We start from the raw sequence: 22,231 nt of genomic DNA on the forward strand, positions 1-22,231 counted from the left end.
CAAACAAATAGAGCTACAAAATTATTCCAAGTCGGTTTTTATAATTTCGTTGACATATTTATTATCAACTAAATTCAAACCTTATCCTTTGACTATTAAACGTAATTTTTGTTTGACGTATATTATTCTGTAAGGCGTTTTATAAGTGTGAAGAATTGATGTTTATTTTAAATATATATATATGTGTATATTGATTCGTGTTGTATGTCTGTTAACGATATTATATAAGTACTGATTGTATTAGTAGGAAGGAAAGTTGAATCTATTTTAAAAATTATTTAAAATTTATTTTAGGGACGAGGTATCCCTTTCTATAATGAAATTCCGCAGATATTTTTAACTTTGCCGATGAATTTATTCTAATAATTTGTAAAAAATACATTAATAATTAAAGCAAATTATTCGATACAAGATTATATAGATGATAAAAAAAGCGTGGAGTTAATGCTCGTTGACTTCCAGGCAGGAGACATGACATACATATATAATTGTATTTAACTAACATGACTGTATTTTTAGATGTTGAAAAAAGACTACTGAGTTTTTTGCCGGTTCTTCTCGGTAGAATCTACATTACGAACCGGTGGTAGCTTTACTTTAAATAGTTTGTTAAATGACGATTCAAAAGTGCTTGTAAAAGCCTACTTGAATAAAGTATATTTTCATTTTGATAACTAGGTGTGTACACGAGACCAGTAGCAGGCTAGGCAGTAGCGCTAGACTGGCTTACTGTACCGCCTTGTTACTGACCCCGTATAACCCAGGCTTTATGTCCCTTGTGCTTGTCAAAGTCAAAGTCAAAAATCTTTATTCAATATAGAAGTGTTTACACTTGCTTATTGATTGTCAAAAATCTACCACCGGTTCGGAATTTAGCACCTCGGACCTGAGAAGAACCGGCGAAAGAAACTCAGCGGGATATATTTTTTTCACATCAATCACTAAAAATTGTCATTAGTGTTATAATATCATTTAGCACACAAACGCTCTTTAACGATTCGTTTATATTTTACAATGGGTAATTTTTTAACGTTTTGTTGCCCCAAAAAAGAGTTACTAACCCTGTGTAATCGGGTACTTGGAGTAACAAGTTTATTCTTGTCCGTAGTATTAATAGTACGTCACAATTTCTAGAAAAAACATTTATGTTTTTTGCGTACATACATAACATTATCAAAAACTTTAATACTGGCTTCACCGTTCAAACCACAACACACCACTAAGTATTTGTGTTTGAGTAGTAGAAGAATATTTTACATGACATTACATTACATCAGCAGCCCGTAAATGTCCCACTGCTGGGATAAAGGCCTCCTCTCCCTTTGAGGAGAAGGTTTGGAGCATATTCCACGCTGCTCCAATGCGGGTTGGCGGAATACACATGTGGCAGAATTTCGTTGAAATTAGACACATGCAGATTTCCTCGCGATGTTTTCCTTCACCGCCGAGCACGAGATGAATTATAAACACAAATTAAGCACATGAAAATTCAGTGGTGCCTGCCTGGGTTTGAACCCGAAATCATCGGTTAAGATGCACGCGTTCTAACCACTGGGCCATCTCGGCTCATATATCAAGAATATTTTATGTATGATTAATTTCTTTTTCTGTGTTTCAGGTAATAATCATACTTCAACTTAAATACATCAGTAAGTATTTCTATGTATCGTTTTTATTATTGTTTGGTTAGTTGTCGCCATGGGGTAGTAGGTAGTTGTCCCGATACATGTGCGTCCTTGTAGATCGAAGCGAAATCTTAATTTAAAACACACAAATATATGTGTGTGTTAATTCTTTTGTTTCATGTTATCTTTCTGTAATCCTTTAACGTATATCTATATAAATAAACTCGAAATACAACTCACTGGTTAATCGCGTAATCTCAAACCTACGAAATAAAAACTTGAAATTTGACAGGTAGGTCCCTTACAGAAACATCCGCAACGAACGGATTTTGTATAATCCACACCAAAAGGGTTAAAACGGGGTTTGGATGTTTGTGCTTTATAAATTTTAGGCGGTTAAAGCCGCAGGTTTAGATAGTATAAATATATATTTAATACATTATAGTTAGAACGCGTGCATCTTAACCGATGATTTCGGGTTCAAACTCAGGCAAACAACACTGAATTTTCATGTGCTTAATTTGTGTTTATAATTCATCTCGTGCTCGGCGGTGAAGGAAAACATCGTGAGGAAACCTGCATGTGTCTAATTTCAACGAAATTCTGCCACATGTGTATTCCGCCAACCCGCATTGGAGCAGCGTGGTGGAATATGCTCCAAACCTTCTCCTCAAAAGTCGAGAATTTCAACTTCTCTGCCCGGAACCGAATAAGATATATTAACCCTTATTGTGACCGTGTCAAGTCGGGACGAGGAGCTAGTATCAAAGACATTTTTTTATATTAAAAGTGATCCGATTTATTGTATTTAAAATAAAATTAGGTTGATTACGAAGTTTGTAAACGTTTTTTAATTAATGCTTTTTTTTTTTAATTCGAACCTTAAACGCCGTGAACCATGAAACGTATACATTCGGAATTAGTTTTTTTTTTGTATAAAAGGATTGATCTTCAAACCAAACTTCACAGTACGGTGGATTCACAAAAATGGTGATTAAAGCGATCCTTTTATTTATTGGTGAGTTTTTACTTAATTCGGTACAGTTACCACCACGGGAAATGGTCACCACTGACCATAGACATTGGCTCAGTTAGAAATACTAATAATTCTAATCATTAGATGTTATATCTTGTGCCTGTAGCTACACTGGCTCACTCACAAAAATGGTGAAAAAAGCATGCTGAGAAAACCTGGAAGCTCGTATTAAAAACTCTAAAACCACAATCGCTGATTCATATTCAGGTTCTAGGATTATCTTAGGAATCCTTTAACTGATAATTTTTAATATCACACAAGTGTGACGCAATGGGGTAACACACTGAAGGAAACTAGAAATAAAGCAAAAAGATATTGTATGTATTAAGCAGTGACCCAGTGTAAGAAATTACGTGCTAAACCCTCCAATTATGTTCAAAACTTTACAAGTGAAGACGACAATGAAATCAAATCAAAATGTACTTTATTCAAGTAGGCTTTTACAAGCACTTTTACAACTATTTAAAGTACAGCTACCACAGGTTCGGAATGAAGATTCTACCGAGAAGAACCGGCAAGAAACTCAGTAGTTAGTGTAGTTACTCTTTTTCAACATCTAAAAATACAATTATATATGTATGTTATGTCTCCTGCATGGAAGTCAACAAGCGTTAACTCCAAGCTTTTTTATCATCGATATAATCTTCTATCGAATAATATGCCTTCTTTACCGATGTATTTTTTTACAAATGACTTGAATCTATGAAACGGCAAAGTTAAAAAATGTCTGCGGAATTTTATTATAGAAGCGGATACCTTGCCCCAAGAATGATTTATTGACTATTATTGACTTAGACTGCTATTGACGCAATAATAATTAAATTTTATTTATTTTAGCTCTATTCTGCGCTGCCCAGTGCAACCCCATATTGCCAACAATCTGCGAACACATACCAAATGTCATCAATCCAGGATCGACCACCGTCTGTGAATCAACTCCAAACCTCATCGGATATGGGTCCATGGGCTTGGGACCCTTGGGTATGAACATGATGCCAGGCGGAACGACAACTGTTTGCGAATCTACGCCGAACTTTCCATATGGTATTGCCCCTTATGCCCCATATCCGGCAATGGCAGGTGGAGCAACAACTGTCTGTGAGACTGCACCGAACTTTCCGTACGGTCTTAGCCCGTATGCCCCTTTCAATCCTATCACAGGCGGGGCCACGACTGTGTGCGAGACTGCTCCAAATTTCCCCTATGGTCCTTACCCATATGCACCATTCAATGGTATGCCAGGTGGAGCAACAACTGTGTGTGAGACTGCCCCAAACTTTCCCTACGGTCCCTATGCACCATTTAATCCGATAGCAGGCGGAGCGACTACCATCTGTGAGACCGCACCGAATTTCCCATACGGTCTCGCCCCGTATAGCCCATACCCAACAATGGCAGGCAGCACAACAGTGTGTGAGTCCACTCCAAATATTGGCCTACCTATGCCATTTAGTCCGTACGCCAACTATTACAATTTGCCATTGCCAGCAGCCGGTATGGCTACGGTCTGTGAATCGACTCCCAATATTTATGGATCCCCGTATGGCATGCTAGGAGGACTGCCCTTTGGGAAAGGACTACCAATGCTCGGGGGCATGGCGTTCGCCTTGTGATCTAACAATTTAAACAATATAATTAACACTGTGTTTGATCATTCGGTGTCTTTTTCATTATAACATTGTAGCAATTTAAAAAAAAAATCAAGCGTTCATAGTTCTTTAATTGGAATTTAAAAAAAAAAAATATTCAAATATATCAACCGATTTGTTTGTCTGTGAGGTTACATCTGTTCTAAATTTAAGTGCGATGTGTTTGAAGTCCGAAAAATGCCGGTTTTTTTTCGTTTCTGGCAATCATGCTGGATTTAAATTAAAATAAAATATATCAATAAACTAATGAACGTGAGAATACAAAAAAAAAATCTTGTAAACTATTTTGTAAAAGTTTCTATCGTCATATATAATTAATTGGAATAAACATATTTATATATTATAATTTTTTCGTTTCTTTTTTGGCTGAATGGCATCTGGTGTTGTTCTTAAAGTCTGTGTGTATAAAAAAAAAAACCTTTCCTAATGATGACTTAAATAAGGATACAGATCAAAATTGGCAGGATTTTCTTTCTGAACGATAATTATCTTTGTAGCAAGCTACGATAAAATGGTTTACTATATATGTCACAGTAAAATTGTAAATACCGTTAGATTATAATCTATCTCGCGAGATTGTCAACCGTAACACACTGCTTACAATTTAACGCATTACTTTTCGGCAGATAATTCACCGAAGCTAAATAAAGTTAAATTATAAAAACTCTAACCTAACCTAAACGAAATATAATTTTTAACGTTTTATTTTGAATTAAATCGCCGTTCACAGTATTTAGGCAGCTTACAATCTCGCGAGATAGATGACAATATATAGTTTTGAAGGATAGTATTAAAAAAAAAAAATAATACATTCAGTGATTTGTATTTTTCGTTCGTTCAAATGATTTGCAAATGTCGCCTTAATAATTATAATACTATACACAATTACATATTAATAGAATAAACTAAATACATTGGGGGTCAAACGTTTTAAGAGCCAGGACACCCACAAGGGGATGGTGGAGGGCAGGGCGGCAGGGGATTAGGATAAGGTTTGAATATCGAAACACTTGCGCATCCGCAAGTTCTAAAGCAAGGGGGTGAAGGCTTGAAGCAGATTGTTGGGGGTTGGGTAACGATTATTTTCTGGGGCTGAACGATGAGCATATCAGGTGGTGGAGGCTGGATCCTCGATGGAGTTACCTGGAATAAATAATATATAATAAAAAAGGTGAGTCGAGTAGAGGAGTCGAGATGGCCCAGTGGTTAGAACGCGTGCATCTTAATCGATGATTTCGGGTTCAAGCCCAGGCAAGAACCACTGAATTTTCATGTGCTTAATTTGTGTTTAAAATTCATCTCGTGCTCGGCGGTGAAGGAAAACATCGTGGGAAAATCTGCATGTGTCTAATTTCAACGAAATTCTGCCCCATGTGTATTCCAATAACCCGCATGCGAGCAGCGTGGTGGAATATGCTCCAAACCTTCTCCTCAAAGGGAGAGGAGGCCTTTATCCCAGCAGTGGGACATTTACGGGCTGCTAATGTAAAAAAAAATGTATGTCGCACGCAGCTTGTTAAATAAGCCTTTTAATGTACAGCCTAGACACTTTACTAAAGGACGCCATACAGCCAGCGGCCTGAATGAGACCGGCGGATACATTTTTTCATTTTTTTATGTCATTGGTTGGCGGACGATCATATGGGCCACCTGATGGTAAGTGGTCACCACCTCCCATAGACAAAGGCACTGTAATATTAACCATTCCTTACGTCACCGATGCGCTACCAACCTTGGAAACTAAGATGTAATTTCCCTTGTGCCTGTAATTACACTGGCTCACCCTTCAAACCGGAACACAACAATACTGAGTACTGTTGTTTGGGGATAGAATATCTGATGAGTGGGTGGTACATACCCAGACGGGCTTGCACAAAGAATAGAGACTTAGAGGTCAGACCGAGAAGACTAAATACCAAGCCAATTCCAAAGTGAACGAAAGACGAATTGGCGACTGTCATTCAGGCCGCTGGTTGAACAGCGCCGCTTAGTAAAGGGGCTGGGCTTTTCGTTGGATGGTTAATTAAGCTACTTGCCACATCTTGCCCTTATCGTGGTCCGATAGACGTCATGCGAATGGTCTCTAAGAGGCGACACTTAAGCTACTCACAAATACCTTATTATTATACCTAAACATTAAATAAATGCAAATCATAGCATAGCGCCATCTATTGGCACTGACTTATAATACACGCTCCATGTTACAAAAATATTAAATTTACCTTAATCCTCGGTATTGTGGGTGGATTTACAGGGGGTGGCCTGACAATGATTGGTTCTGGGTTTGGGGGGCACACGGGCTGTGGCCGGACCATTATCGATGGAGGAGTCGGTGGTTGAACCGGTGGAGGTTGGACGCGTATCGGAGCGAGCGCCGGAGGTCGAATCGCAGCTGGCTTGATCCATATAACGGGCAGTGTTGGTGGCTTGACGGTTCCCGGCTTCACAATTATAGGTTTCGGTGGTGGGAAACGAATTAGACCAGGTTTTATTAAAACCGATCCTGAAAAACAAATCAGTTATCATTATAAGTCATATTTTTTACTATATTAGAACCGAAACTCAAGCTTAAATTAACTTAGCGTTTGAGGTTTTTAACGTCATATATTTTCATTCTTTATGAAAAACCTACTCGCGCACAGTGGGTTCCGTACCATTATAAAAACGTCAGAAAACATCTGTTGTATGGAAGCCCCCTTAAATATTATATTTTATTCTGTTTTTTAGTATTTGTTGTTATAGAACAGAAATACATAGTGAAATTTTCAACTGTTTTACTATCACGGTACATGAGATACAAGCTGGTGACAGTATGACAGACGGACGGACGGACAGCGGAGTAATATGGCCCGTTTTAAACTTTGGATACGGAACTCCAAAAAATTTATACTCAAGACGCAGTGGGCTGTTTCTCGAAACGCTATAGCAAAGTTGAGCAACTTCATAATTCAAGATATTGATAAGCTAGTGATGGATTTCAGACATTATGGTAGACTATAGACAAGCGTACTGCGGAGATATAACAGTGCATTTTGCGCGTTAGCACAGATACACGCTCTTAATTCAAAGTGTAGCAACTGAAAACTAAAGTCTTACTAAAAACGATCCCTCTTAAAATAAACCATAATTATTTTCAGACCTTTGCGGTTAGAAAAACGTCATTTGGTTGGGTGGGATCTATGATATCGTATCTTGAGATAGCTTGACACATTTTGAATTGAGAAAAACAGACTGGTCAATACCACCTGATGGTAAGTCACCGCCCATATACATTGTCACTATAAGGAAAATTAAGATCTAATTAAAAATAGTAGCAATGCCTCAAATTTATTAAAGAATTACTAATATTCCTACTTACCCCTCCTTTAAGGCTGATCACTTATGTTAGGAGAGGGGAAGACCAAATCATGATATGTCTCGTTTGAATTTAGATACTTTTTTTTTTGGACAACATCACGTACATTACTCTGATCCCAATGTAAGTAGCTAAAGCACTTGTGTTATGGAAAATCACAAACACCCAGACCCAAGACAACATAGAAAACTAATTCACTTTTTCTACAACGACTCGGCCGGGAATCGAGTCCGAGACCTCGGAGTGGCGTATCTATGAAGACCGGTGTACACACTCGACCACGGAGGTCGTCAAATACTGACTCACAATCTTCTCTTGTTCGAGTGTTGAGGTATTTGTCGTCTATATTCTAATTAAAAAAAGATCTTACCCTGAGGAGCTTGACCGTAGATGTAATTCACAGCTGGTTCATTTGGGTTACAGGGTCTCAGTTGAATCACATTTTGAAATTGATCTAATCCAGATATCGATGGATCCGATTCACAATTACATGGAATATTGTCATCGTATGGGGCAGGATTTTCGCATGGTGGGATTGGGTTGGGGCACGGTGGAATAGGTTCGGGACAAGGTGGGGGAACGTTGATGCAAGGTGGGTTAGGATTAGGACAAGGACAAGGGTTCTGGCAAGGATCAGGACAAGGTGGTGGACATGGTGGCGGCGGGCACGGTGGAATTGGTATTTGACATGGATCTGGGTTATTATACGAGTCGCATATATATTGGGGGTTTGGAAGCGGTTGACTGAAAACTGAACCCAGGAGAAGACCTGAAAAATAAATTAAGTTAATCAGAAACTGGTTGGATACATTTTAAAATAGATTTTTAAATGTTAATTTTAGAAGCAGAAGCAATATGAATTCTACGAGATGAGAATCAAAAGAGTTCAGGGAATTCTCGTTTCAACTGAATTTCTTTACACTTCGCATCGGATAAAATAAAACAGTCAACACAATAAGTTAAAATCGTAACAAATATTTCCGTGGTGCACGCCAGGTAAATTCAGTCAGCACGATTGTTTGACATATTCAATAATTTTGGTCATATTCGAGCTAATTTAGATCTCCTGATGTTAAGTGATCATCTACCTACCTACCTGACCAATAACCTACCTACTAACCATTCCTTACATCGCCAATGCGTCCACAATTTTGACAACTAAGACTTTGTCCCTTTTGCCAGTTTTTAACTCTGGTTTCTCGCAAAACAGAACACAACAATACTGACTACTGCTTTTTGGCAATAGATTATCTGATGAGTGGGTCGGATCTACCCAGACGGGTACGACAAAGCCTCAACTTTGCGCAGAGGTAATCTTTATCAATATAATCAACAAACGAATTAAACACCTGAAACTTCCTCGTGAAAGTACGTTTGTGAGTATGGAAATCCGTTCCGTAGTTTTTGAGTTTATCTCGTTCTGACACACAGAGGCGTGAGTTTGGCTTAGTTTTATAATATGTATTGATACTTTATAGTAAGTTGTGAAAAAATATTACCCGTCAACCAAACAACAGTCACCGTTGCCATTCTGCCGTCTGACGATACCGTCGGAATATTCCTTTAAATATAAAAGAACGATAAAACAAAAACAGCATTTATTTTCGTATTTTTTCAATATAACTGTACACGAAAATGAACTCTGACATACCGTAATAAAATTCAAAATGATTTAGTCTCGATTTTGTTTCTATAATAAAAAAAAATGTTATGTCACACTCGAAGGGCTTATTTTAAAACGCTTAATTTAGTATTTACAAATGGTTTTATTTTATTTCTTCAATATTTTTCTTTGCAATCGTAAAAAAATATTGTATTATTTAAATAATCATTACAATACTCGTGAAGATAAGATTTTTAAATACCTAAGTTAAGTCGCGCTAATCTTTAATAATGATTAGAGCAAAAACGCATGAGTCAAACTCACGAAATGAATTGCATTCTTAAAATTTTAATGGTACCTCCATCAAGACCACCATTCATTACCACCTGTATACAATTTTGTCAAACGAAAACTAGATAAATAAATTCTAATCTATGTACATACAATAAAATTGGAGTGTCTGTTTGTAATATTAAAAAAAAACTGCTTTTTACTAAATGTATATTTATATACCAAAATATTTTTTTTTTTACAATTTTTGTATGTCTCTCTGTATGTTCCGGCTAATCTCGGGAACGGCTGCACCGATTTTGACGGGAGTTTCACTGGCAGATAGCTGATTTAATAAGGAGTAACTTAAGCTTTTATTTTAGGATTATGTATAAAATAATAATAAAGTCACGCTGCATGTCTAAATACTATCCGCGAGCAGCCCTCGCACATTGAACCACTCCGCCGTCTCGTCCGGTGCCTCCCACCAACGACTTAATATCACAAAAGCTGCCTAACCTACCTAGCCTACATAATTAAGTTTGAGTTATAGTAAAATCAGTGAACAGATCAACAACGTTTTTATAAAATTTAAAAGCGCACGAAGTAGCGGGCACAGCTAGTAAAAATTATATAGTTAAAATTTAATGTTGGCTGAATAAATTGACGTTGCGTCACGAAGGCAGATATCAGGAGTTATTGTTTGGATGTTTTTAGTCTGTCAATATCGCACTCCTTGATTACTTGCTGGTAGGGTCTGGGTAGGTACCACCCACTCGTCAAATATTCAACCACCAAACAGCATCCATACTTATTGTTGAGTTTCAGTTTGAAGGTTTAATGGGTCAGTGTAACTAAAGGCACAAGAGACATAACATCTCAGATCCCATTGGCGAATTATGGAAACGCAAATATTTCTTACAGGACAAACGTCTATGATCGTGGTGAGCACTTACCACGAAGCGTCCAAGCTCAGACGGCATATCCAATTTGATATTTGAAATTGTATCCTCTTCGAGTCTGAGGATGATACACATTTGTCTGCAGGACCGGATTTGGAGGGTCGTGGGCAATAAAGGAGTGGAGGGCCCTTAATTAATATGAAAAATTTCGTTTGTATCTGTAAAATTTGTCAATAATTTATTTAATATCATAATTTACTTCGTATCAGTGTCATTTAAAAAGTAAGAAGTAATATTATTGTAATTTGACTATATCCAGGTATTTAAACATTACATTAAAACTCTTAACTCCACGAAAACTCTATTTTAGGAGCCCTTGTGGAGGCATTAGGATGGTTGCCCAAGTTTCCATCTCGTAAATTATAATAATTATCATCATTATCATTAATAGCCTGTAAATTTCCCACTGCTGGGCTAAGGACTCCTCTACCTTTGAGGAGAAGGCTTGGAATATATTCCACTACGCTGCTCAAATGTGGGTTGGGTACACATGTGATAGAATTTCGTTGAAATTAGACACATGCAGGTTTCCTCATGATGTTTTCATTCACCGCCCAGCACGAGATGAATAATAAACACAAATAAAGCACATGAAAATTCAGTGGTTCTTGCCTAGTCTAACCACTGGGACATCTCGGCTCTTCCGTTAGACTGTATATAATAACAAAGTACAAAAGAGACAGCCTGTTATATATCCCAATGCTGGGCTAAAGCCACCTTTCGTTTTTGAGAAGAAGACTGTGGGGAAAGTTTGTGATGCTGGGCGGATCCTCGTTACTCTTTTGACGCAAAAAGTATTGAACCGATCAGAGATCTTATGGATTAGAAGATCCAGGATAAATACTATCTAGTTAAGTTGAATGAGTAACCCAGAAGCTTTTGTCAGGCGCTTGAACACTCACCTTTAGTCTCCCTCCCCTAAATCCGTAACTGCTTGTGGGTTCACACATAGGCTAACACGTTTCCCTAGGTCGGAAGCTAGTCAATATATGTGCCATTTCGACAAAGCACTTTGCAGTCGTAATTCCAGGATGTCACTTTAACAGGAATACAAGATGCAATGTATTGAAGAGGTCTCTGAAAATGTAATAAAAATCTATCTAAAAATTTTTTTTATGGGCGTCGTAAAGTCTTTTTTAGGGGCGATCAATTTTAATACGGTTTCCTTTAAAGGTTTTCAAGGATTTAGGTTAAGACAAAGCATTTTCTAGATGAGGATAAGACATTCGTTTGCTAAGAATTACTCTCTCGTTTTTACTGCTGATCCATTTTGACTTCGATGGCAGATGATCGAACTCTCAAGCTCCTAAGTCACTCTTTCTCTTTTGTCTAAATATATCAACGTGGAAATTTGAGTATTTAGCCTACATCGCAAAGGCACGCGTACTCTTTTCTAAGAAAATCTATACTGATATTATAAATGCGAAAGTAACTCTGTCACCTCTTCACGCTTAAACTGATGAATCGATTTAAATAAAATTCTGTGTTGAAATAGTTCGAGTCCTGGTAAAGGATGTTTGTGTGCTTTTATGAGTTTTTCGTGAGTAAAACCGCAGGTTCAGCTAGTATAAAATAAAACTCTCACGATTCGATAAGGATTGTTAAACAGAATGTCTATGCTGTTGATGAGTTGAGTAATTCATTTATCTTGAGCCAATCTTGGTGTAGAATTAGTTCACGATCGACATGCCAAATTTTAACTCCATGGTTCTAATTGACCTAAACTAACATAGCAAATTAAATAAATAAATAATAGTTAAAAATCTATTTCTAATTAATCATTTTTTATTTGAATATAGATACTTAAAGGGAGGAACTAAACTTCTAATTGTTAGGGCTTTGTACAAGCCTGTTGGGTTAATATTACCTACTGATTAGATTTTCTTTCGCCAAACACCGGGTTGAAGGATGTGTCAGTGCACAAGAAACATAACATATTAGTTGCCAAAGTATTAAGAAATATTAACCATTCCTTGAGCCGAGATGGCCCAGTGGTTAGAACGCGTGCATCTTAACCGATGATTTCGGGTTAAATGTGCTTATAATTCATCTCGTGCTCGGCGGTGAAGGAAAACATCGCGACTAAACCTGCACGTGCCTAATTTCAATGAAATTCTGCCACATTTGTATTCCACCAACCCGCATGGAGCAGCGTGGTGGAATATGCTCCAAACCTTCTTCTCATAGGGAGAGGAGGCCTTAGCCCAGCTGTGGGAAATTTACAGGCTGCTAATGTAATGTAACCATTCCTTACAACATTGACGATGTAAGGCGCTGATGACTATGATATGACCAATATAAAAAAGAACTCATCAATTTGTTCTATACAATTTTGTACGACAGTAACTCTTGTCACGTAAATTCATGTAATGTAATTCTAAAAACATATATGTCAGATTTTCATTAGGAATAGAATTTTTTAAAATATCATGACCGTTGGCTCCTTGGGAACCATCGGTCAAGCTATTTTCATTCATTTTAAATTAATCAATAGAAAGGAATAATTTCTTAAAACTAATGAAATGAAATCACAAAAATAATGATTGACTTATAATTTGATGTAATTTATTAACCTTAAAATCTAAAACTTATTAAATAACAACCTTTTTACACTTTAACGATTAACAATTAACAATAAACTATAACTGATTAAAATAATTAAAACAAGAACGCAATATAACAGGGGAGATGTTACCTCTCGAGTGCCCAACGCAAAAGTGCCGGAGCGTTGGGCGTTCGATCTTAAATAAATGAGTGCACGTGTCACGCATCCCTACTCTCGAAGCTTGTAAGGTGGAAAAGTCAATTCGTTATTGCACTCATTTATTTTTACAATGTTTTTAAGTAGCTTAATAATTTAAATTACTATGTAATAAATCATTTCAAAATATGAAATGATTTTACAAAGGTCTAAAACAGTTGAGAAAGCATACTGAATAAAATGCAAACCCAGTTACCTACTTCCTTAGTCAAAATGCCATCCATTTAAGTTCATAAATACTAAATAGTAAGTAGTTGGTGTTAGTTCAAAAATTAAAACTATTTAAATCTAAACAAAATTTAACTTTAAATCATTTAATTGCTATTTGATAATAATAGGGTTCAGTAAATTTACTTATTATAATAAACGGGTAGTTTCGGATAAAAATATTACAATAAGATAATTAAGACTTACGAACTAATGTGTTACGCTTTGGTATATCCGCGGCGATATATACATATAGGAAAAACTGGCGACGAGCTTGGATTTAAACCTCCAATCTTTAGTTAAACGATACCAGTTGACGTTTAAGCAAACGATATTTAAATATCAACCAGGACTCGAACAAGTAGTTCCAGACCGTGCGGGCTGCTCCGCCAACTAAGCAAACGCTTTGCGTCGAAACGATTTAATGAATTTCAAATTTTTTGAATTTAAATAAATTTCCAATATGAATTTTAAATTTTTAAATAAATATCAATGAACGAATTGAGGAATTTTTACAAGCAATAAGCTTTATAAATGACGATCACATTCTGTATATATATTCCGTCTATCTATAGTATGTTGATTTAGTTGTCTTGCTGCATTGCTACAAAGTTAAGTATACTCTCCAAGTCATCAATGTAAGGCTTTCATTCATTTGAGCATCTAAAGTATCAAGACATTTTATAGTGTCAATAAGGTATAATGCTTTCCTATTCAGTAGGACATTTTTTCACATTTTTAACATTTGATTACTAAGCGTTACACTTTGTATTTTTATTAATCACCAGTAAGTTAGTATATTAAACTTATTGACATCGTAGGATATGGATTGGCGACTTTTTTATTTTGAAAACAAAGTGTTATGTCATTTATAAGAATGGGGAAAAGAAATGGATCAAAAATAGACCCTTGTAGAACCTCATTACTTACCGGAGCCCCGGGAGGTTTATTACAATTTACATGAATCTTCTGAATTCGTTTGCTCAGGTACGAAATCAGAAGATCGATTTGGATTCAAACGTAAAAATTCTTATTTTTTTACGAATATTTTTGAACTTAAATGTATTAAACACTACAACTTAAAAAAAACCAGATGTGGTCGTCACGGGATGCTTAGCAGAACTAGGTGCTGGTAATCAAAGCAATAACATCTTATGCCATCACGCCCCTTCTCCACCTCCATTCTCTACTCCCTTGTGTGTGTGTTTGGCATGTACTATAATACTTCACTTATATCGTATATTATTTTTGTAATACACATGAAATTTAAATAATTATATATTGTTAGAGAATTGGCTAATTAAGATATAGCCAGCATTTCCTACCCCCCAATTGATTTATATTGTTGTCGGGTAGACGAAAGAGGTTATGTCAGAGGGATCATGACATCCTCAGGCTCACTTTGGTGCGGACCATAGCGAGGGTGGTCGATAGACTGTTGCTTTTGTAGTATTCATGATCCTTTTCATTTTATAATTAAATTATGATATTGCCTCCACTGGTGACAGGAGGGCTGGTTCGTTTTTAGCCCAGAGGATCGGAATTTCGATTCAACGGGGAAATGCTGCTAGCATTCTCGCCACCATTCCACGCGGTCAAGATTTTTACAGTAACTATTTTTAATTCATATTTGTATATATTTCAGTACTTAATGTTATCACTTCTTAAATTATGACAGTTTTGTTATTCGTAATAATTTCAACGAAATTCTGCCACATGTGTATCCATCAACCCGTATTGGAGCAGCGTGGTTGAATATGCTCCAAATCTTCTCCTCAAAGGGAAAAGAGGCTTTAGCCCAGCAGTGGGAAATTTACAAGCTGCTAACGTTATGTATGTATTCTTATTGATTAAACGGTTGTGTTGGTTTTAGGAAGTGTAAGAAATAGTTTTAACGTTTAAATTGTTTTTCTGAATAATGATAAGGGATTAGTTGCGCGTTTATTATTTTTTTTAATTTTATCTGCTTCTGGTTATTAATAATGTATAAAATTAAAATCTTAATTTGTTTTAAGTAATGTAACGCAATCATTACTCGATAGCAAAGTTATGTACAAGCCCACCTGGAAACCCAACCGAATCTATAATTCAACCTACCCTCAATATTAATGAAACCATCATTTAATCCCTTCTTGTAACATCGCATAAAAACAAAAAAGACGCAGGAATAGAAGACCCAATGTTTTCTTTAAAACTGTCATAAATAAAAAACATATTTCAATGAAATCATTTAATTTTAGTACTCGTAATATATAAATACTATACGCAAGACATACATTTGCAAAAAACAAAACGAACAAACTCATACAAAACTACACAATCCGTTGTCCATAAGCGTTATCGAGATCTGGAGACAAAAACATTTAGATAGCGCAAAGATATACAACAATATGTTAATAAAAATGAACTTTAAAGATAGATAACTCAGATTTAATAACAGAGTGATTTAAAAAAAACTATAAGAAGATAACCTTTTAATTCCAGACGTAGCCTTATTCAACAAAACACCAACATTTTTGGAACAGTTTTTGATAAATTCATGTAAGTCTTAGATCTAATTTGGTCCATTAAAATCGTTGTTATAAAGAAAATTGGATCTTGATAACAGTCAGGGGTTAAGATAGGCTTAGGAAAAACAGTATTTGATTTAGACTAATCAAGTAACATTTTTTAAAAAACCTATTAATTGTATAATTTTGCAGTAATTCGTTTTTTATTGAACTCACGAATTGGAACACGAACAGCTGTTCGTAGGATATACGGGTTGAGGGTATGGACAGTCATTACCCTTCCTCAAAACTGATGTCTTGAAACATATCGTCGGTGGTTGAACATTTGCTGGTGATGGTGGTCTCACCACAATTTGTGACGGAGTTATCAATGGTAACTCCGGCTGACGGATCAATATAGCTGCTGGTTGTATTGGCTGTTGACAAGGCGGTTTGACCATGATAGCCGGCGGTGTGATTGGTGCCAACGGCTTGGGCCTCACGCATATTGGTGGTACATTTATTGGCCGTAACCGCGGTGGTCGGATTGTTATCGGGGGCGGCGTTATTGGTGCAAGGGGAGGTGGCTGAACCTCTACTGGACATGGTTGGATTGGTTTCAAATGCGGAGGTCTGATTACAATTGGACGAGGTTGGATGGTAATATCAGGGTTGGGACGAATGTAAAAACTTCCGCCTGGTACTGGGTAGGTTCGGAAACCAGCAGCTTGCAGTCGTTCTGGCACGTTATCCTTTTGAATAATAACTTTGATGGCTCCATCGTCGTTGGGATCTGGGAAATACAAGATTCAGGTTAATTATTGAAGATAAATATATTAAATCGGCATGAATAAATAAACTGTATAAAATATTAAATGCTACAAAAAATACTCACTGGGCTGAATTATCGGGATGTAGAGATTTGAATTGGCATTTGGGTTCGGTAGCAATGAAGGAGGCTGCAGGCTTGAGAGCATCGAGCATACTTGTGGTGCTGGTGCAGCCAACACAGATGACAGGAGACCTGAAAACAGACCTGCGATTAGTTTTATTACCTACTAGTCTCCGCCTTTGGCTTCGCTATCTGTCCGTGCAGGTATTATAGTATCATATTAATTATTATTATTAATTATTATTATTTACTTGGTGGTAGGGCTTTGTGCAAGCCCGTCTGGGTAGGTACCACCCACTCATCAGATATTCTACCGCCAAATAACAGTACAATGTATTGTTGTGTTCCGGTTAGAAGGGTGAATGAGCCAGTGTAATCACAAGCACAAGGGACATAACATCTTAGTTCCCAAGGTTGGTGGCGCATAGGTGATGTAAGGAATGGTTATTATTTCTTACAGCGCCTTTGTCTATGGCGGTGGTGACCACTTACCATCAGGTGGTCCATGTGCTCGTCCGCCATCCAATGCCATAAAAAAAATCATATATTTAACTAGACTATTAAATAATTTAAAGCTCTTATCAAAAAACATTGTAAGTAAGGCATATTACACAATACAAGATTATATTAAAAATAAAAAAGTATGGACATAGTATTTATTGACTTCTAGGCTATTTTTTCTGTACTGACATACTCATATTAAAATGGTGGAAAAGAGTAGCTACTGAGTTTCTTACCGGTTCTTCTCGGTGGAATCTACTTTTCGAACCGGTGGTAGCTCTACTTTAAATATTTTGTTAAATGACGATTCAAAAGTGCTTGTAAAAGCTTACTCGAATAAAGTATATTTTGATTTGATTTAAGAATTTTGGACGAAGCAGTTTTTGAATTATAAGACCATATGTATCTTGGGACCCCATTTGGATCGAAGGTGCTTCCGATATAAATTATGAACTAAACAACAGATGCAGTAAAATAAATCAACAGCGTTTGAAAATAATCAAATAATAAGAAATAATTGAACAACATCTAAAAATACAGTCATGTTAGTTAAACACAATTATATATGTATGTTATGTCTCCTGCCTGGAAGTCAACAAGCGTTAACTCCACGCTTTTTTATCATCAATATACTCTCGTATCGAATAATATGCCTTCTTTACCGATGTATTTTTTACAATTGACTTGAATCTATGAAACGGCAAAGTGTAAAACGTCTTAAATTGGAACATCATTCTCTGTCAATTAATCTTCAGATTAAAAAGAAACACTTGAATGCGATACAGCTATTTAGATATTTGTAAATTCTTGTAAAAACCAAGAGAAGAAATGGATCAAGAATGGAACATTGATGAACTCTTACTTAACGGAGCCCCGGGATATTTTTTATTATTTATATCAATCTTCAAAATTCGTTTGCTTAGTTAAGAAATTAGAAAATCAGATCAGAAAACACATGGTGGTAGGGCTTTGTGCAAGCCCGTCTGGGAAGGTACCACCCACTTATCAGATATTCTGGCGGTGGAATATATATATAACAGCAGTACCTACTCAGTATTGTTGTATTACGGTTTTAAAGGTGAGTGAGCCAGTGTAACTAGCACAAGGGACGTAACATCTTGGTTCCCAAGGTTTGTGGCGCATTGGTGATGTAAGGAATGTTGCTTACAACGCGATTGTCTATGGGCGGTGGTGACCACTTACCATCAGGTGGCCCATTTTCTCTTCCGTTCAAACTTAAAACGTGTTTTGTGTATATTATACTAGGTACTTTGTTGTGGTATATTATTGTTGTTAGAAAAATATACACTTATGGAGTCATAAGCTACATCAATGTTCAAGACACATTTAAAATGAATAACTTCCAACTGGGTGTCCTAAGACACCTAGCAATTTTTATTGATAGGTGTTTGGATTTAGGTTCTCAAATTAGAACAACAGACGGACTACACGTCTAAAGGCAACTGCCAGAAACACATGTACGCAGCACTACAATTACTAAGACTTAGTATTACTTTAGCCGAAATTTATAAATTCTCACAATTAAAAGAACGAATTTTAACAATTAAACGATGGCTATTAGTTTTATATTCGGTATACGAACTACCCGCTGGGATTTAAACCTAGGACTCAGGATCAACGGCCTGATCTAGCCACTCAATCAACGAGACAGCAAATTGAAAATATATTGACAAGCCGAGATGGCCCAGTGGTTAGAACGCGTGCATCTTAACCGATGATTTCGGGTTCAAACCCAGGCAGGCACCACTGAAATTTCATGTGCTTAATTTATAATTCATCTCGTGCTCGGCGGTGAAGGAAAACATCGTGAGGAAACCTGCATGTGTCTAATTTCAACGAAATTCTGCCACATGTGTATTCCGCCAACCCGCATTGGAGCAGCGTGGTGGAATATGCTCCAAACCTTCTCCTCAAAAAGGGAGAGGAGGCCTTTATCCCAGCAGTGGGACATTTACGGGCTGCTAATGCTAATTGACAATACGCAATTGTTCAAATGCTTGACAAAAGTCCATAGCCGATTTAAACAGAACGCTCAGCTTCTTCTGAGTAATTTAGTTTTCCTTACGACTTTTTCCTTAACCGTCTTACCGTCTTAATGAAAAAAAGTTCTGATTATTAAACAGATAAAAATAAACATTACTACACGCTTGATTAAAATATCATAAATGTCTGAAGATTCTCTTATTGATTTGATACCTTCTCGTTTTATTAGAGTTGGATGAATCGTTGATTGGATTTACTTGGAAATTGGATTAGCTTCTGTCAATATTATTGTTACGCGACCATTATTTTTTATATCAAAACTTAACGAAGGCTTACAAGAGTCAGACGAATAGTTTGTTTATTAGTTTATGGTAGGGCTTAGGTAGGGCACCACTGATCATATATTCTACCCCTAAACAGTATGCTTAGTATTGTTGTTTTGGTTTGAAGGGTGAGGGAACCAGTGTAACTACAGGCACAAGGGACGTAAAAGCTTAGTTTTTTGGCTGGTGCATTGGTGATATTATCATTGATTTATTACAGTACCAATGTCTAAGGACAGCGGTGATTACTTACCATCGTACCATTTACGAATCCAACTACTAATATTATACACGAGAAAGTTTATGAGGACGAAAAAAAAAAACAAAAATAAACTTATTTATGAAGTTGGTTGAATGGATCTTCGTTAATCTTTCAAACTCAAACTCAAATTCCTTTATTCAATATAGAAGTATTACACTTACTTATTGATGGTCAAATTAAACACTACCACCGGTTCTGAAAAGGAAACACCCTGACCTGAGAAGAACCGGCGAAAGAAGCTCAGCGGGTCTTTCAGATACAAACTATGCAACAGACTTGTATGAAATTTTAAATATATCTTATACCCTGACTCAACATAAAGGTAACCTAACACTTGCTTAATTCCCTTCCTCGAGCGTTACGGGCAGAAGTTAGTAAACTTTTGAAGAAGGAATGAAGAAATACCAAAGAATTTGCATGGAATACGTCAATCTAAGCAAGATTTGTGATGATATATTGTACACTACTAATAGCTTTTGTTTTACTTATATCCAAGTTCCGATAACAGCTTCGTCGACGTTCAAAACGCCATTATTTTCGCAAATCCATAGTGAATATCATAGATTATTCGACCAATGATATCGCGTCAATTTAATGTCCGTTTGATATTTGGGATTTTGTTTATCCTTTGTCCACTTGTAGTTGGAATCGACTATAGATACGTATTCTGATTTTAAAATATTTTTGGACAGACGTTGAGGATTACTTAGATTAAGTTCTTTGAAGTTTTTCATCTTTAGGCGCGTCGAGGGTAAAATTTTACGGCGGAACGAAATTAATTCAAAGAATAACATTACGAAGTTAGACAGCTACATACTTGTAGGTAGGCTACAAATAAATGTTGCCACTGATTAAGTACTAACTATCACTTCATCGCCAACCTGACCTTGAAAAATAAGAGGTACTGTCCCTTGAACCTGTAGTTTTCGGAATGAATTTATTTTATGTAGCTTACGGTCGAGAGAACGTCACGTATGGAAAAAGTGTTATGTGCCTCCATGTGTCCTTTCCCTTTATCTCTGTCTCTTTCTATTGTATACGGTTTTATAAAACATTAATTAAACTTTTTTTTTTGTTATTCACAACCGCCTGTAGATATTGGCGCTGTAAAAAATTTTTATAATTCCTTACATCACCAATGCGCCACCAACTTTTGAAACTTATTATGACTTGTCCCTGTAGTTACACTGGCTTACTCTTCAAACCGCAACACAACAGTACAAGATACTGCTTGATAGTAGAATATATGACGTAACCCAGACGGGCACACAGCTCTACCAATCAGTAAACTTGAAAACTCACTTTCGAAATAATAATATTCAAGATAATTACCGATAATGCCCAAAGCAGCCGATCGCGCCATCCTTGCGTGTCAAAGTATCAAGACTATCTGAACATTTTATATAAATCAAACGCTTTTATGCTTCAACGTCTTAATATGTTTTAAAAAACGTAACAATTTGAGCATTCATACACAAATATGCACTGTTTTGATATACTTCGCCATTTGGAAGTTTTGGAAAAATATATTTTGGTATCGGAAAATATACCTTATGGTAGTAGATAAAAGATCTATTATTGTTAATCAATAATCATATTGATAATCGTATATAAACGATGTAGATTTGAAAAATTTTGCATTCGATAAAGATGGCGTTATACGGACTTGTACTCTTTGGTAAGTGTTTCAATTTAATTCAAATTTTAGTACGTTACATTTTAACATTAGCAGCCTTTAAATTTCCCACTGCTGGGCTAAGGCCTCCTCTCCCTTTGAGGAGAAGGTTTGGAGGATATAACCCGCATTGGAGCAGCGTGGTCCACCACGTTGGTTGGTGGAATACACATGTGGCAGAATTTCGTTCAAATTAGACACATGCAGGTTTCCTCACGATGTTTTCCTTCACCGCCGAGCACAAGATGAACTATAAACACAAATCAAGGACAGAAAACAAAAATATGTCTGTTCTTTAATCTAAAATGTTATATAGTCCAAAGGGGTACTATTACACGTATTAAATCATGAGATCTTTAAAACTAGAGGTCCCATCGACTTGACATTTAGTTAGCGCTGACGTTTCCTCTGTCAGTGTCAGACTAGAGTTATCTTTATATGAATTTAACCCTTACGAATTCGGGAACGTCATAAAAAAACGTTCAAAAATGAACTGACCTGACCTTGAAAAATAAGAGGTACTGTCCCTTGCACCTGTAGTTTTCGGAATGAATTTCTTCTACGCGGCTTACGGTGGAGAGAACGTCATGTAAGGAAAAAGTGTTAAGCGCCTCCAT

General features: G+C 36.5%; 4 protein-coding genes across 4 annotated transcripts in view; 2 read left to right on the forward strand and 2 right to left on the reverse strand.

Moving 5' to 3' along the window:
• The first annotated feature begins 1,625 nt into the window (after window positions 1-1,625).
• LOC125075198 (igLON family member 5-like) overlaps window positions 1,626-22,231 on the forward strand; it is an 81,171-nt gene continuing 60,565 nt past the window's right edge. Inside the window, exon 1 of the mRNA XM_047686839.1 lies at window positions 1,626-1,649. The gene's annotated coding sequence lies outside the window, so the exon portion shown is untranslated. The remainder of the gene's footprint in view (window positions 1,650-22,231) is intronic.
• Window positions 2,581-4,331, forward strand: LOC125075201 (proteoglycan 4-like). The gene is made up of 2 exons (XM_047686841.1): window positions 2,581-2,643; window positions 3,499-4,331. Exons 1-2 carry the CDS (start codon window positions 2,613-2,615, stop codon window positions 4,272-4,274), a joined length of 807 nt encoding a protein of 268 aa, XP_047542797.1. The 5' UTR covers window positions 2,581-2,612; the 3' UTR covers window positions 4,275-4,331.
• LOC125075200 (proline-rich protein 4-like) lies at window positions 5,118-9,214 on the reverse strand. Its single transcript, XM_047686840.1, has 4 exons — window positions 9,165-9,214; window positions 8,036-8,434; window positions 6,533-6,813; window positions 5,118-5,453 (listed from the first exon to the last, which is right to left on the reverse strand). The coding sequence occupies exons 1-4, from the start codon at window positions 9,193-9,195 to the stop codon at window positions 5,241-5,243; spliced, it is 924 nt and encodes a 307-aa protein (XP_047542796.1). The 5' UTR covers window positions 9,196-9,214; the 3' UTR covers window positions 5,118-5,240.
• On the reverse strand, window positions 15,718-21,318 carry LOC125075202 (leucine-rich repeat extensin-like protein 1). The gene is made up of 3 exons (XM_047686842.1): window positions 21,272-21,318; window positions 16,853-16,981; window positions 15,718-16,750 (listed from the first exon to the last, which is right to left on the reverse strand). Exons 1-3 carry the CDS (start codon window positions 21,300-21,302, stop codon window positions 16,191-16,193), a joined length of 720 nt encoding a protein of 239 aa, XP_047542798.1. The 5' UTR covers window positions 21,303-21,318; the 3' UTR covers window positions 15,718-16,190.

Source organism: Vanessa atalanta, chromosome 30, assembly GCF_905147765.1.
Source record: "Vanessa atalanta chromosome 30, ilVanAtal1.2, whole genome shotgun sequence".
Classification (NCBI taxonomy): domain Eukaryota; kingdom Metazoa; phylum Arthropoda; class Insecta; order Lepidoptera; family Nymphalidae; genus Vanessa; species Vanessa atalanta.

Bases quoted from the DNA above. Each gene is read 5' to 3' on its own strand.
- LOC125075201 (XM_047686841.1), top strand. From the start codon at position 2,613: ATGGTGATTAAAGCGATCCTTTTATTTATTG. The intron at 2,644-3,498 runs GTGAGTTTTTAC...TATTTATTTTAG, and splicing joins AGCGATCCTTTTATTTATTG to CTCTATTCTGCGCTGCCCAG.
- LOC125075202 (XM_047686842.1), bottom strand. From the start codon at position 21,302: ATGGCGCGATCGGCTGCTTTGGGCATTATCG. The intron at 16,982-21,271 runs GTAATTATCTTG...GTCTGTTTTCAG, and splicing joins GGCTGCTTTGGGCATTATCG to GTCTCCTGTCATCTGTGTTG. The intron at 16,751-16,852 runs GTGAGTATTTTT...TGTATTTCCCAG, and splicing joins CATCCCGATAATTCAGCCCA to ATCCCAACGACGATGGAGCC.
- LOC125075200 (XM_047686840.1), bottom strand. From the start codon at position 9,195: ATGGCAACGGTGACTGTTGTTTGGTTGACGG. The intron at 8,435-9,164 runs GTAATATTTTTT...TTTATTTTTCAG, and splicing joins GACTGTTGTTTGGTTGACGG to GTCTTCTCCTGGGTTCAGTT. The intron at 6,814-8,035 runs GTAAGATCTTTT...TTTGTTTTTCAG, and splicing joins CTACGGTCAAGCTCCTCAGG to GATCGGTTTTAATAAAACCT.